Here is a 16,753-nt window from a genome sequence, read left to right as displayed (position 1 = left end):
CAATGCCACGTACTGACAACGATTTAGCACAACAGTCATGAAAAGTTCTAAAATGTTGTGCAGTGTCTTCACGGTTGAGATGTCCTCCACTGATCTGATTGTGCCAATAGCTCTCACATGCTCGCTAATACGGATTCTCAGCTCCCTACATGTCATGCCAACGTTTACCCTGGGGCAACCACATGTGGCATAATATATACTGTGAGGATATACCACATTCAACGATATATTTTGAGGGAGGAACATCAAAAAGATCCTTGCCCAAAAAGAAACACGATGGATCACTATCTTGTGGACCATGGCCCCTACAAGAAAAAAACAAAATGTGAGTAGGGGACTCAATGGAGTTCCATATGCTGGGCTGACTACCTCTTTAGTGCTCTCTATCTGGTTTGCTCCACCTAATATTACTTACACACGTGGTCAAAATTCTTGGTACCCCTTGTTTAATGAAAGAAAAACCCACAATGGTCACAGAAATAACTTGAATCTGACAGAAGTAATAATAAATTAAAAATCTATGAAAATGAACAAATGAAAGTCAGACATTGCTTTTCAACCCTGCTTATTAATGCATTTCTAATAAAAGGTTTTGTTAGACTCTTAGGAATATACCTCGTTAGAAATAGAAGTACAAATGTCATCTATTTTTTTTTGTTCAGCTTTATAACACATATCCATCTGTGATGCGCTGGTTTACGAGTGTGATGGCAAAGGTGCTCAGGAATGTGGATGAATTGTACGCATTCATTCGAGAGACCTTCACCAACCACAGGGAACATCTGGACGTAAATGACCAGAGGAATCTTATCGACTCGTTCTTGGTGAAACAACGAGAGGTACTAATATACGTACTGTAATATGTATGGTATAGCTGAGGTTGTTGTCTGGAGCAATTCATGTTGAAAACACAATTTAGTTGTATTTTATATAGAACTGCCAGAAAACTGTGTCTAGTGGTGGAGCTATATGGCTTGCTTAGGTGTAGTTACTGTATTTTAGAAGTGTAAATTCTGTAGTATTATAAATGTCACATGGTGGCTGGGGCTGTTGCCGATCACTTAAAGAGTAACTTATAATAATTTTTATTTCATAAATCAATAGTACACATGATAGTCTGTCATTTATCTCATCTTACGTACCTATCTCAGGTATGCCAGTCTCCGTTTCTTTCCCCTGTGTCTGCTGCCCTCTGTTATGCTCCATGTTGGGTTTTGCAAATTGCCCGGAGTGGATCAATAACATCATATACAGGTGCTTCTCACAAAATTAGAATATCATCAAAAATTTCATTTATTTCAGTTCTTCAATACAAAAAGTTAAACTTGTATATTATATATAGTCATTAGAAACAAAGAGATCTATTTCAAGTGTTTATTTCTGTTAATGTTGACGATTATGGATTACAGCCAATGAAAACACAAAAGTCATTATCTCAGTAAGTTAGATAATTAACAAAAAACACCTGCAAAGGCTTCCTAAGCGTTTAAAAATGTCCCTTAATCTGTTTCAGTAGGCGCCGCAATCATGGGGGAGACTGCTGACTTGAAAGATGTCCAGAAGGTAGTCATTGACACACTCCACAAGGAGGGTAAGCCACAAAAGATAATTGCTAAAGAAGCTGGCTGTTCACAGAGTGCTGTAGCCAAGCACATTAATGAAAAGTTTAGTGGAAGGAAAAAATGTGGTAGAAAAAGGTGCACAAGCAACCGGGATAACCTTGAAAGGATTGTTAAGAAAAGGCCATTCAAAAATTTGGGGGAGATTCACAAGGAGTGGACTGCTGCTGGAGTCATTGCTTAAAGAGCCACCACATAGACGTATTCAGGACATGGGCTACAAGTGTCGCATTCCTTGAGCTTAACCACTCATGACCAATAGACAACGCCAGAAGCGTCTTACCTGGGCCAAGGAGAAAAAGACCTGGACTGTTGCTCAGTGGTCCAAGGTGCTGTTTTCAGATGAAAGTAAATTTTGAATTTCTTTTGGAAATCAAGGTCCCAGAGTCTGGAGGAAGAGTGGAGAGGCCACAATCCAAGCTGTTTGAGGTCTAGTGTGAAGTTTCCACAATCAGTGATGGTTTGGGAATCCATGTCATCTGCTGGTGTAGGTCAACTGTGTTTTATCAAGACCAGTGATGATTGAGCATGCTCGTTGCTCGAGATTTACGAGCATGCTCAGGCGAGCACCTATTATCTTTAGCATGCTCAGGCGTTAAGTTTTCGTCACTCCCTGAACATGATTTGCGACTATTTAACAGCTCTAATACATGTGAGGAATGCTGTAAAAACTGGCATTCCTCCCAAGTTCTTAAAGCTGTCAAACAGTCGCAAATTAAGTTCAAGGGGCGACAAAAACTTAACGCCTGAGCACGCTAAAGATAATAGGTGCTCGCCCGAGCATGCCTGTAAATCTCGAGCAACGAGCATGCTCGCTCATCACTAATCAAGACCAAAGTCAGTGCAGTCGTCTACCAGGAAATTTTAGAGCACTTCATGCTTCCCTCTGCCGATAAGCTTTTAGGAGATGGAAATTTCATTCTCCAGAAGGACTTGGTACCTGTCCACACTGCCAAATGTACCAATACCTTATTTAAAAACAACAGTGTCATGGTGCTTGATTTGCCTTCAAACTCGCCTATTGTCAAGAGGAAGATGAGAGACACCAGACCCAACAATGCAGACGAGCTGAAGGCTGCTGTCAAAGCAACCTGGGCTTCCATAACACCTCAGCAGTGCCACAGGCTGATCGCTTACATGCCATGCCGTATTGATGCAGTAAGTGATGCAAAAGGAGTCCCGACCAAGTATTGAGTGCAATTACTGAACATTCATTTTAGTAGGAAAACGTTTTGGATTTCAAAAATATTTTAAAATGCTGCTGTCATAAAGTATTCTAATTTACTGAGATAATGACTTTTGTGTTTTAATTGTCTGTAAGCCATAATCAGGGGCGCACATAAGAATCTTGGGGCCCCATAGCAGAAGTTCTAATTGGGGCCCCCCCAAAAAATGTAAATAATTGTCGGGGTCACAGAAAAGCAGATCTCACAACTTTCTATCCTTTACATAGTAATTTTCTTCCTGCTGAAGTCCTAGATTCCTCTTTCATTGCCCCCATAAAGTATGATGCCAACAAAAGTGCCCCCTAAACACAATACGATACCCCATGGAGAATTCCTCCACATGCACAGTATAATGACCCTACTGTACCCCACCCCAACTCCCAGGGCAAAGTATGTTGAGCCCAACACAGTATGTTCCCACCAATTGTGACCCCCACACAGCCCTCCATGCACATTAAAGGGCCTACATACAGTAGAATGGCCCCACGCCTCTCCACCCACCACAGAGTATTAGACACTCGCCACAGTCCTCCACAGTGTTGAAAAGTATAGCTGGCACATGGGTGAGCACAGGAATAGATGACACAAGGGGCACTATAAGTAAAGATGGCACAGATGGCACATCAGTGAGGACAGGGATAGTTGGCACACATATCACATTATTGCAGCAACAGTGGGCTTTGTTTGCCCCGGCCCCTGACAGAATAAATGACCCCGGCCCCGCAAGCAGTGGGCCCCGGACAGGTGCAGGCTGCCAGGGGCCGCACAGCCGCCGTCTGCTCAGTGAGGGTCCAACAGGTGCAGCCGCACGGAGGAGCAGGGAGCCCCAGCTTGGGTACACACCAGCCTGCTCAGGTGGCCACTCAGTCTGCACACAGCCTTGGCACAGTGCACTGGCTCCCAGCACAGGTGCAGCCCCTTGTGCAAGAAAGAGGTCACAGCTCAGTCTGCTCCTGCACACAACCCCCAACACACACGTACCAGAGGGCGACCCGCACCAAGCTTTCATCCTGCGTGGCCGACATGACGCGCTGTGGGGACGATGCGAGTGTGTCTGGTACTAATGACTCAGCAGAGATAACACACAAGCACAATGAGTCGCTCTGGAGCGGTGTCCTGTCACTCACTGAGCGCAGGTCCAGAGCCGCACATTCTCTCTGGCTCCTCTGTGTCAGCGGTCACATGGAATACAGCAGAAGACACTTAGGGACAGGTGAGTATATGAATTTTATTTTAATCTTATTTTTACACAGGGACCCTGCGGGAGAAGACTCCAACTACCTTCATCTTAGTCCCTGCTGGTGCTGATTGCAGCGCTGGCAGGGAACTGAGATGAGGGCCGCGTGCAGCACCAGCGCTTGGGAACAGCGCTACCTTTAGCGCTGATTCCCAGTCGCCAGTACGTATCACACTGATGACACACGGATGTCATCTGTGTGTGTTCAGCTTGAGACAGTTTTGCGGACCGTGTATCCGCAAAAAAATGGACATGACAGCGTGTGGAGCACGCGGTCCTTGGAAACACACTGACATGTGCGCAGACCCACCGCAGAACTTTGTGTTGGCGGTGGCCAGAACTGACCAGTTACAGAGCTGCTCTATCTACTGTATAGTGTGCCGGGTGTCGCACCACCACCGATCAGACCTTGATGACTTATCCTAAGGCAAGGCCATTAATGTTAACATCATGGACAACCATCTAAAGCCAGCAAATGATGTGGACTTAAGTCAGTTTTTTTTACATATTTTAGTGGTCTGAAATCCAAATAAATTTTCATCCTAAATCCCCGTCTATTTGATACCATAATCTAAACTATTTTCTAATATACTTGATTTAAAAGTTAAAGCACCACTGCACAGCAGGTTTCTTTTTTTACCTCTGGAGTGATACTTTAAACCCAAGTCTTATGTCTTATACTCACCTTCCAGCATCTTCCCCGTTTTTCCAGTCCTGCATCGCCATCTTGTGAGCGCTGCTTTTGATTTCATCTAACATCTATTTGCAGAGCCCACCAATGCACAAATGAATGTCCAAAAATCCAATTTAATAATCGAACACCACTTGCAATGAAGAACCAAAAGAAAAAATTAACAATATGTCGATATAAAATATACACTGTGTGCAGAATTATTAGGCAAGTTGAATTTTAGAGGATTATTTTTATTATTGATGAACAACTATGTTCTCAATCAACCCAAAAGACTCAGAACTATCCAAGCTTAATATTTTTGGAAGTTGGAGTGGTTTTTTTTTCGATTTGGCTATCTTAGGAGGATATCTGTTTGTGCAGGTAACTATTACTGTGCCGAATTATTAGGCAACTTAATAAAAACCAAATATAATCCCATCTCACTTGTTTATTTTCACCAGGTAAACCAATATCAGTGCACAAAATTTATAAATAAACATTTCTGACATGCAAAAACCAAAACCAAAAAATTACTGATCAATATAGCCACCTTTCTTTATGATGACACTCAACAGCCTTTCATCCATAGATTCTGTCAGTTGCTTGATCTGTTTTCGATCAACATTGCGTGCAGCAGCCACCACAGCCTCCCAGACACTGTTCCGAGAGGTGTACTGTTTTCACTCCCTGTAGATCTCACATTTTATGATGGACCACAGGTTCTCTATGGGGTTCAGATCAGGTGAACAAGGGGGCCGTGTCATTATTTTTTCTTCTTTTAGACCTTTACTGGCCAGAGATGCTGTGGAGTAGTTGGATGCATGTGATGAAGCATTGTCGTGAATGAAAATCATGTTTTTCTTGAACGATACCGATTTTTTCCTGTACCACTGCTTGAAGAAGTTGTCTTCTAGAAACTGGCAGTAGGTCTGGGAGTTGAGCTTCACTCCATCCTCAACCCGAAAAGGTCCCACAAGTTCATCTTTGATGATACCAGCCCATGCCAGGACCCCACCTCCACCTTGCTGGCGTCTGAGTCGGAGTGGAGCTCTCTGCCCTTTACTGATCCAGCCTCTGGCCCATCCATCTGGCCCATCAAGAGTCACTCTCATTTCATCAGTCCATAAAACCTTTGAAAAATCAGTCTTAAGATATTTCTTGGCCCATTCTTGACATTTTATCTTATGTTTCTTGTTCAAAGGTGGTAGTTTTTCAGCCTTCCTTACCTTGGCGATGTCCCTGAGTAGCGCACACCTTGTGCTTTTTGATACTCCGGTAACGTTGCAGCTATGAAATATGGTAAAACTGGTGCCGAATGGCATCTTGGCAGCTTCACGCTTGATTTTCCTCAATTCGTGGGCAGTTATTTTGGGCCTTTTTTGGCCAACATGCTTCTTGCGACCCTGTTGGCTATTTTCCATGAAACGTTCGATGATCACGCTTCAAAAATTTGGAAATTTCAAGACTGCTTCATCCCTCTGCAAGACATCTCAGAATTTTGGACTTTTCAGAGCCTGTCAAATCTCTCTTCTGACCCATTTTGCCTAAGGAAAGGAAGTTGCCTAATAATTAAGCACACCTTATATAGGGTTTTGATGTCATTAGTCAACACCCCTCCTCATTTCAGATATGCACATCACCAGATTTACTTAATTGGGAGTTGGCTCTCAAGCCTAAGCAGCTTGGAGTAGGACAACATGTATAAAAAGTATCATGTGATCAAAATACTCATTTGCCTAATAATTCTGCACACAGTGTAGTCATATGAAACAAAACGTCATGCGCTTACCAATCCAACCCCCAATTCCTTATGCATGACAAATAACGATTCAAACTCCATCCCCCAATTCGTTTGATTTCCTCTGGCCCCAAGCCTCTCTAGTACTCCAAACGTTATTGGCCTCCGCTGATCCTTCCCCCATGATCCCCTTCTAAAATATTTTAAAGCCAGCCTAACAAAGAAAAACTTTGTTACATCACTAAAACCCTGTAACTTGAAACCGAAAGTGAGACCCGCTGAAAACTTATTAACCCTTGCTACTGACCAACCTGTGTCCGCTGCTCTACCAACAAAAAACAAAACCACTAACATCCTCTCCTCATCCGATACAACATTAACCCAAAAGGACATCCAGCCTTCCCATACTCGCCAAGCTGCCTCATATGACGCCCAGGTCTGACGTGAAATCTAATTACGAATCAGTCGGCCTGCTCCTCCCGAACCAGATTCCAAAGAGGCAAGGGGCAGACCACTCCCGAAACTTCTGCCTCAAGCGCCAACATGCCGAAACTATTCCACTGGAAATGACATAAGGAATCCGCAATTGAGTTTTGTACTCCAGGGACATGTACTGCTACAACCCATGCATTCAACTCCAGACAACGCAATACAAATTCCCTAGGCAATCTAATCACAGGGGAGACTGTTGGTAGTTGACACCACTCTCATGTTATCACAGTGAAACCTCATCTTCCAGTTACGAAAAGCATCCCCCCACATTGATACTGCTACAACTATAGGAAACAATTAGAACAATGCCAAATTCCTGACATACATCAGTTCCTTCCAGGCCATTCACCCACACTCCACTGACCTTTATAATAGCTCCATAACCAGCACTGCCAACCACATCCATGTCAATCTCACAATCAAAACTTTCTACCACCACCTCATGAATTAATGACCTCCCATTATAATTCTCCAAAAACATTTTCCATATCAACAAATCTTCCCTATGATCCTTGTTCAAACATATATAATGGTGCGGCGCACTAACCCCCGCCGTGCCTCAGGCTAACCTCAAATAAAATACCCTGCCAATAGGCATAATTCTACAAGCAAAATTGAACCTCCGTAACAGGTACTGCAGTTCTTTTAAAGTCACTTTAAGTCATTTTTGCACTCTGTCCACCGTTTGCCTTACCAAGGACAATTTATCTTCAGGTAACTGTAAATCAATGAGAAAGTCAAAAACACTCAGGCCTGTACAAGGGGCCTCGGTCTTTTCTTTCTCTAATGGGACCCCAGTTCGCTACTAGTGATGAGCGAGCACTCGGAGATCTGCAGGGGGCCTATAAATTGCCCAAATCGATGGGAACAGTGCTGAAATGACATGGGAACAGCATGGGGGAAGACCCCAGGAAGCATCTTTGACTCCTAGGTCACTGCTGTAAACAATGTTGTCTGAGTATTACGCCTCTTTCACAGATTCACAATAACACATACAAAAACAAAACCAAAATGGATTTTCCTGGAAAAAAAGGTTAAGGGGCATTCTTTCCAGGGTAATGACTTGCATATAAGGCAAAATAAATAACCCCCCAAAAAATGCTCATTCACACCTAACATTTTACTTCCTTATCTGCCCATGTGGTGTGTAAGACATGATCAGGCACATCCTGTTTCATTTATGAAAGAATGGGTCTCCTATACTGTTATTGTGTATGCAGTGAATGCAAAGGCTGCCCAAAATTTGAAAAAAAAACAAATACCCCTTTGAAAGAGACATAGAGGAATGAATCAGTTAAAAAAATGTTCCCATTATAAAAGCAGCGGGTCAGCGGGTGGGACCCCCACAAAAAAGCTACTAGATTTGACTTTATGTTCCACTGCTATCATCCAGTGGTGTTGGGAAGTCTGGTCTAATCCAGCCCTTGTTCATTTTTATAAGAGTTAGCATGTCAGCATTTTCAGTTGACAGGCGGATGCGCCTATCAGTTATAATGCCCCCAGCGACACTAAAAACCCACTCTGACAAAACTCTAGCGGCAGGTCAGGCCAGAACCTCCAAGACGTTGAGAGCCTGTTCATGCCATGTGTACAGCTTGAATACCCAATAGTTATAAGGCCCAGAGGACTCACGGAAGACATTGGTATGGTCGGCAAGGTACTCCTTCAGCATCTTCACAAGCTTTTCCCTCATTGTCAGAGTACCCCATGCAACAGGGCCTGGGCGCTGGGAGGGTCTGAGAAAACTATCCCAGACCTTTGACAATGTTCCCCTGCCTCTGCTGCATCGTATTTGTGTGGCACCCCTGAGGGTTCAGTCGCCACAGAGGTACTGCACCTCACCCAGAGGTGTGGCATCTTCTTTTCCCAGGTAAGGAGGGAGTGCTGCCCGAGACCCCAACACCCACATTCAACACTACACTACTCCAGGATGGCTGAAAGGGCATTATGCACTTCTTCTGCTGCCCTGTCCCTGGCTGGAGTGGGGGGAACCAAAGAGAGGGGGAACCAGTAGTGGGTGTGGGTGGAGGATGTAGAATAGGGGAGCACCATTATAGGAGGTATATATAGGGAAGCCATCTTAGGGTGGCAGAGCAGTGCAGTAAGTACTGTGCAGTCAGTGAGTAGTAAGGAGAGGAGGGGAGCAGAGTCTCTTCAGGAGCTCTGCTCCATGATTGGGGCCTAGTAAGAGAGGCCCAGGAGGAGAGCAGAGGAGAAAGGCTCCGGTAACATAAGGGATCCCAGGGGTACGGAAGGAGCAGGAAGCCACCCGTGCGCCCGAGTCTGCCAGCTGTCAGAGGGATCAGGCCGCAAGAAGGGAACCGGTCCCTGGACCAGCCATGTTACTCCAGATCTCGGCTGGAAAACCGGAGGCTTCTGCACTTCCATGGTGCAGTTGCCACAACCTCACCCTAGCCGTGAAAGGCACCAAATAGGTCCGGGAACTCCACTTTACCCAGAGGGACTTCAGAGTACCCAATCGGGACTTTGTGTGGGGAAGCGCAGGGCAGGAGGGAGAAGACCCAGCGCGGGAAGTCGGTCTAGAATGGAATATACCTAAGCGGGGTTCCGTCAAGCAATCCTGATATACTTGAGAAAGTGCTGAACCCCTTGTCTGGTAGACGCAGTGCAACGTGGGAGGCTGACACCCGTACAGTGTACCTGAGGAACTTAAACAGAACTGTGAGTAAACTCGGATGTCTGCACTCCCCTGCCTCCGTCAGTTATTTTCGCTGCGCCACCTCTCTCTTGCGCTACAACGCCCAGCAACACCATCGGCACCTACACTGCCCCGGGGGCCCCCTCCGCCTGTGGAGAACAGAAACATTCCAGCTGCCATCCCATCACCCCCGGAGGTCTGCAGCAGCGCCGGTAACTATTACCGGAAACCACAGGTGGCGTCACGATACAAACTGTGCACTAACGCCCCTTTTCAAGAGATACCCCAGAGTACGGGCCCGGGAGCTGACTGCCGTGACATCCTAAACAAGGTAAAAGGCCCGGGTACCGAGTCCCCTATATCCCCCCCTGGGCGAGACATTTGTGTCTCCCTCGCCTGTACTCCTTAGTTGTTCAAAGAACTGTGACCTCTGCCACCAGCGTTTTCAGATGGGAATTTTTTAAATAATTTCTCACCAAGGTCCTTTTGGTACTGCAACATTTTACTAGACCTCTCTGCCGCGAGAAGGAAAGATAGAAAGTTCTACTTGTAGCATGGGTCTAGAAGTTTGACCAACCAGTAATTACTGTCGGCCAAAATGTGTACAACTTGAGGGTCATGGGAAAGGCAGAGGAGCATAAAGTCAGTCATGTGTGCCAGACTGGTAACAGCCAAGTCTTCCCTGTCCTGACCAAGAGGATGACTGTCCATGCTCTCCTCCTCATCCTACTCCTCGTTCTCCCTTTCCTCAGACCAACCACACTGAACAGACAGTTAGACAGTTTGTGTGGGTAGCATCGTCTGTAGCACAGGAAAAAAACTCCTGTTCCTCCTCCTCATTTTCCTCCTCCGAGTTGGGATTAGATGAGGCTGGGTTGTGTGGCATCACCCTGTATGGTTCCTTGCTCCATCTCGTCATGCTGCGCCTGCAACGCCTCCTCTTTAATTGTGAGCAGCGATCATTTCAGTAGTCAGAGATGGTGACGCTAATTATGGCATCATTGCCGCTCACCATCTTGGTGGAGTATTCAAATTTTTGGAGGATGGCACAGATGTCTAACATCCATGCCTACTCATCAGCTATTATGTGCAGAGGCTGACCTGAATAATGACGGGTGTGTTGAAGCTGGTACTCAGCAACTGCCCTCTTCAGCTCACAAATAGTGATGAGCGAGTATGTTCTGTTAACCCTTTCTGCGAGTGTGCGCGGGCCGAGCACAGAGTAGTTACAGCTGCTCGGTGTTATGTTTGAATCACTCCCATGTGCATGATTTGCAACTGTTTGACAACTTTAATACATGTGAGGAATGTGTAAGAAACAGACATTCCTTACATGTACTAAAGCTGTCAAACAGTCGCAAATCACTACTCAGTTCTCTGCCCGAGCATACTCGCCGAAAGGGTTAACAGAACATACTCGCTCACAAATCCTTCCCAACATCTGCAACGTTGAGTTCCAACACATAGTGACCGCACACCAGTCAGTGAGCTGGAAACTGGAAATGCTGTAGCTGACTTTTGAAAATGCCACACATAGCGTACTTTCAGAAGAAGATGAGGCAGATCAGAGTAGGTTTTGAGAAATCGCTGAACCACTATGTTGAGCACATGGGCCAGGCATGGCATGTGTGCGAGCTTGCCTAGCATCAGAGCCACCATCAGGTTTCAGCCATTGTCACACATGACCATGCCTGGCTGTAGGTTCAGCAGTGACAGCCACAGATCTGCCAGCACTGTTATAGCTGTAAACAACTCTTCAGTGATTTGTGGTTTGGTCCCTAAGCATAAAATCTTCAACAGTGCCTGTTGCCGCTTGACCGATGCAGTGCTGCAGTACTTCCAGCTTCTCACTGACGTGGTCATTTTGGATATGGAGGCTGAAGAGGAGGAGGAGGATAAGGAGATGCAGGAGTTGTAGAATGTGGGGGCAACCCTGATTGATCCAAGGCCTGCAATCCTCAGCATCGGGAGGACGTGTTCTGTCCCATGGTCTGACCGGGTCCCAGCTTCCACTATATTAACCTAGAGCGCTGTCAGCGAGATATACCGTCCCTGGCCACAAGGACTTGTCCATCTGTCTGTGGTTAGGTAGACCTTCCCAGTAGTGATGATCGAGTATGCTTGTTGCTCGAGATTTACGAGTATGCTCGGGCAAGCACCTATTATCTTCAGCGTGCTCTGGGGTCAAGTTTTCATCACTCCATGAACATGATTTGTGACAGCTTCAATACATGTGAGGAATGCCTGTTTTTCCAGCATTCCTCACATGTATTAAAGCCGTCAAACAATTGCAAATCATGTTCACGGAGCGACGAAAACTTAAAGCCCGAGCACGCTGAAGATAATAGTTGTTCGCCCGAGCATACTCATAAATCTCGAGCAACGAGCATACTCGATCATCACTACTTCCCAGTAACTGCTGTGGCAAGATGGCTCGCTCGGCCGCTTTTGCAAGTTGACTCAGGAAACAGATTTTCTTGCAGGCTTTATTGTATGGCATAAAGCTCCAGCAAAATAAAACACGGCCTTACATGGCAAAATGACGAAGCAAAAGATTAACAATAGCACAGTCCATAGGAGTGTGGGGGTTTCGCCCACACACGTAGTAATCTCAGCCTTCCTCAGCTCCTTCCTGAGCTGTGGCATTTCCAGTCTGGAGACCTTACCTTGCCTACTGAGGGGAGGTAGGGAATGGCCTCCCACCCTTTTAGCCATTCCCATAAAACCACACCCCCTTTTAAATTTAACCCCTCAGCACATAACATGCTGCCAGAAACTGAGTAAGTTTCATTTCACACAGGAGAGAAACCTGATGCCAGTGACGTTTTCACATATTCTTCCCCTCTGCTCCAGACAGGGAATTCTAGAAAGGGCATCAGCATTCCAGTGCAACTTCCCGGGCCTATGCTCTACGTGAAAGATGAAGTCCTGAAGAGCTAGGAACCACCTAGTTACCCTGCCATTTTTACCCCTCTTTTCTCTCAACCATCTCAATGGGGCATGGTCTGACACTAATTTAAACTTCCGGCCTAGAAGGTAAAATTTTAGTGTATCTACGGCCCACTTTATAGCTAGACAAGCTTTCTCTACTATGGCGTAGTTCTTCTCGCAGGACGAAAGCTTCTGGCTCCAATTGAGAATGGGATGCTCTTTCTCATTTATCTCTTGAGAGAGTACAGCCCCTAGACCAACTTCTGAAGAGTCCGTTTGGACCACAAATTCTTTCTTAAAGTCTGGTGCAACCAGGACTGGCTGTTTGCACAGTGCTAGCTTCAACTGTTGGAACGTAGTCTCTGTTTCCTCCGTCCATTTCACCATGGTAGATATGGTGGCTTTCAGGAGATCTGTCAGTGGCGTGGCTATCATGGAGAAATTCGGGATAAACCACCGGTAATATCCCACCATTCCCAGGAACGCTCTCATCTGCTTCTTGGAGTGTGGTTGCGGGTAGATGTGGATTGCCTCAACTTTCTTGAGTTGCGGCTTCATTTTGCCTCTCCCGATGACATAGCCCAAGAACTTGGCCTCCTCTTTTGCAACAGCACATTTTCTTGGATTTATCGTAAATCCCGCCTTCCTCAGAGCATCAAGAACGGCATGTAGTTTAGGTAGATGCCTAGCCCAGTCTGGGCTAAAGACCACAATGTCGTCAAGTTAGGCTGTGGAATACTTCTTATTTGGGGCAAGGATCCGATCCAGAGTCCTCTGGAAGGTGGCTGGGGCCCCCTGTAGTCCGAACGGCATCCGAGTGTATTGAAAGCACCCATTAGATGTCGAGAAAGACATCTTCTCCTTGGCCATCTTGGACATGGAGATCTGCCACTAGCCCTTTGTCATTTCAAGAGTGGTGATGCACCTTGCTGGTCCACGCCTCTCGATGAGTTCGTTGACGCGGGGCATCGGGTATGCGTCACACTTGGACACCTCATTTAGCCGGCGTTAGGCATTACAAAACCTCCACACTCTGTTGGGTTTTGGCACGAGGACGATAGGGCTTGACCACCCACTCTTTTACTCCTCTATCACACCGAGGTCTAACATCCTCTTCACCTAGGCCGAGATTCACTCTTGTTAGCAAGTCATGCTCTACCATCTATGTATTCCCCGGCAACTCTGAGAACAGCTCCCAATTCCGCAGTAGTAGTTCCCAACACTGTTGCTTCTGGATCGTCGATACGGTCTCCGCTATAGTGACCACATTGCCTTCCCAAGCAAGGAGTTTCCACAGGTTCCCGGTCCCGCCACGGCTTGTGCATGTTCACATGGTATATTTGGTGTGGCTTTCTTTGGCCAGGCTGGTGGACTTTATAAATAACCTCGATGACTTTCTCCACCACCTCGTATGGACCTTGCCATTTGGCCAGGAACTTGCTCTCGACTGTAGGGATTAGCACCAACACACGGTCCCCAGGCTGGAACTGCCTCAGCCTCTCCGATCGGTTATAGACCCTTGCTTGGGCTTCCGGCACCTGGAGGAGATGCGTTTTCATGATCGGAATCGCTTTCGCTATTCTTTCCTGCATCTGGGCGACGTGTTCAATGATGCTCCGGTGTGGCATAAGCTCAGCTTCCCAGATCTCCTTAGCAATGTCCAGGAGCCCTCGCGGAGGTCACCCATACAGGAGCTCAAACGGAGAAAAACCAGTAGAGGCTTGTGGAACCTCCCTTACCGAGAAGAGCAGGAAGAGCAGCAGGTAGTCCCAATCCCGTCCATCCTTCTCTATGACTTTCTTGAGCATTGCTTTCAGGGTCTTGTTAAAGCGCTCTAATAAGCAGTCTGTCTGCAGATGGTAAACGGAGGTTCACAGCTGGGTAACCTGGAGGACCTTGCAGAGTTCCTTCATTACCTTGCTCATGAACGGGATCCCTTGGTCCGTAAGGATTTCCTTTGGCAGACCAGTCCTGGCAAATATATGGACAAGTGCCGTGGCTATGCATTTACTCGATGCGTTTTTTAACCGAACAGCTTCTAGATATCGGGTCGCATAGTCCATAATCACCAGAATGTATTGGTGGCCTCGGACTGATTTGACAGCGGGCCCTACTAGATCCATAGCAATCCTCTCAAAGGGGATCTCTATGACCGATAGTGGAACTAAGGGACTACGGAAGTGGGGAGAGGGAGCTTTTTTTGGCAGGTGGGGCAGGACCTACAATAGTTCAGAATTTCTCGGTAGCACCCTGGCCCATAAAACCTTCTTAATATCCTCTCATGCGTTTTCTCGACCCCTTGGTGTCCCCCCAGAACATGTGAATGGGCCATATCTAGTACCCTCCATCAGTATGGCCCCGGCACTAACAGCTGTTCCACTATCTCACCGCCCCTTAGTTTGGCCACCAGATATAACAACTCCCCATGTGCTGCAAAGTGGGGGCATTTGGTATTGGCCCCAAGCTCTTGGGCAACCCCATTACATACAGTAACCTGGTCAAACGCCCCCTTTAAGGTCTGGTCACGAACTTCAGCAGTCCCAAAGTTGTCTCCAGACACCTCTAACTCAGGGAGGTCAGCGTCCTCAGTGACTGACTCATCGCAGGCAACGACACACAGTGGAAACTCATCCACTTGAGACTTCATCGGGGGTTCTTTTCCAGGGACCTGGCTTTTAGCCATGCTACTTAGCCCAGTTCCTTTTACCCACAAGTCCCGAAACAAGGGAAAATTGTGCCCAAATATGACGGGATGTATCTGGTCCTTGATCACCCTGACCTCGTGGGATTGGGTGCCACAGTCTGTTCTGACTGTCACTCTGGCCACTGGGTAGTTCTTGGCATTCCCATGTATGCAGCGGATGCCCACAGATTTGGTAAGGATCAACTGATAGGGAAGAGTGGCACTGATTAAGGTTACGAGACTCCAGGAGTCAAACAGCCCCAGAACCCTCACTCCATTAATGGATACGGCACATGCCTGCGGCCCCTCACTGCATTAACAGTCCACACTACTGGCTGGGTAAGCATAATATGAACATCGTCTGCCTAGACTGCAGTCCCTTGTTCATTTTTATAAGAGTCAGCCTGTCAGTATTTTCAGTTGACAGGCGAATGCGCTTATAAGTTATAATTCCACCAGCGGCACTAAAAGCCCGCTCTGATAAAATGCTAGTTGCAGGGCAGACCTGGACCTCCAAGGCATAGAGAGCCAGTTCATTCCATGTGTCCAGCTTGGATACCCAATAATTATAAGGCACAGAGGAATCACGGAGGACGTTGGTACGGTCGGCAAGGTACTCACTCAGCATCTTCCCAAGCTTTGCACTCCTTGGGAGAGTACCCCACACCTCAGGGCCTGTGCGATTGGAGGGGCTGAGAAAACACTCCCAGAACTTTGACAGTGTTCCCCTGCCTCTGCTGGGTTGAAGCTGTGTCTCTCTCGCCTGTACTCCTTGGTTGTCCAACAAACTGTGACCGCTGCCGCCAGCGTTTTCAGATGGGAATGTTTTTTAATAGTTACGCAACAGGGGCGGTTTGTCACCTAAGCATATTAGCTTCAGCACAGCCTGTTGCCGCTTGGCTGAGGCAGTGCAGCAGTGTAGTCCAGCTTGTGACTGATGTGGTCATCTCGGAGATGGAGGCTGAAGAAGAGGTGGAGGCTGAGGAGGATGAGATGCAGGAGCTGTAGACCGTGGGGGCAACCCTGATTGACCTAGGGCCCGCAATCCTCGGCGTCAGGAGGATGTGTTCTATCCAAATGTCTGACAGGGTCCTGGCTTCCACTATGTTAACCCAGTGGGCCGTCAGTGAGATGTACCGTCCCTGCCCACAAGCACTTGTCCACGTGTCCGTGGTTAGGTGGACTTTCCCAGTAACTGCATTTTGAGGGAACGGCTAATGTTGTGGGACACTTGCTTGTGTAACATGGGGACGGCACACCAGGAGAAATAGTGGCAACTGGGGACCAAGTCCCGATGGTTGGCTGCCGCCATCAGGATGCGGAAAGCTTCAATCTTCACGAGCCTAAAAGGCAACATTTCGAGAACAAGCAGTCGCGAAATGTGTAAATGTAGTAGTGTGGCCTGTGGGGCGTTGACTGCGTCTTTGCGCCTGCGTTCCAAGGACTGCAGTATGGACAACTGAATGCTGTGCTGGGACAAGGACGTGCTTACTGA

General features: G+C 46.9%; 1 protein-coding gene across 1 annotated transcript in view; it reads left to right on the top strand.

Annotated features, from left to right (window-relative positions):
- LOC141258812 (cytochrome P450 2K1-like) overlaps positions 1 to 16,753 on the top strand; it is a 212,421-nt gene that overhangs the window by 150,943 nt on the left and 44,725 nt on the right. The window contains exon 6 of the mRNA XM_073673959.1: positions 663 to 839. Coding sequence (XP_073530060.1) covers positions 663 to 839 — 177 coding nt within the window. The remainder of the gene's footprint in view (positions 1 to 662; positions 840 to 16,753) is intronic.

This window comes from Phyllobates terribilis, unplaced genomic scaffold (genome assembly GCF_046119375.1).
Source record: "Phyllobates terribilis strain yellow unplaced genomic scaffold, ASM4611937v1 Scaffold_3__8_contigs__length_932513732, whole genome shotgun sequence".
NCBI lineage: Eukaryota > Metazoa > Chordata > Amphibia > Anura > Dendrobatidae > Phyllobates > Phyllobates terribilis.
This window is presented reverse-complemented; position numbering and strand designations above follow the sequence as displayed.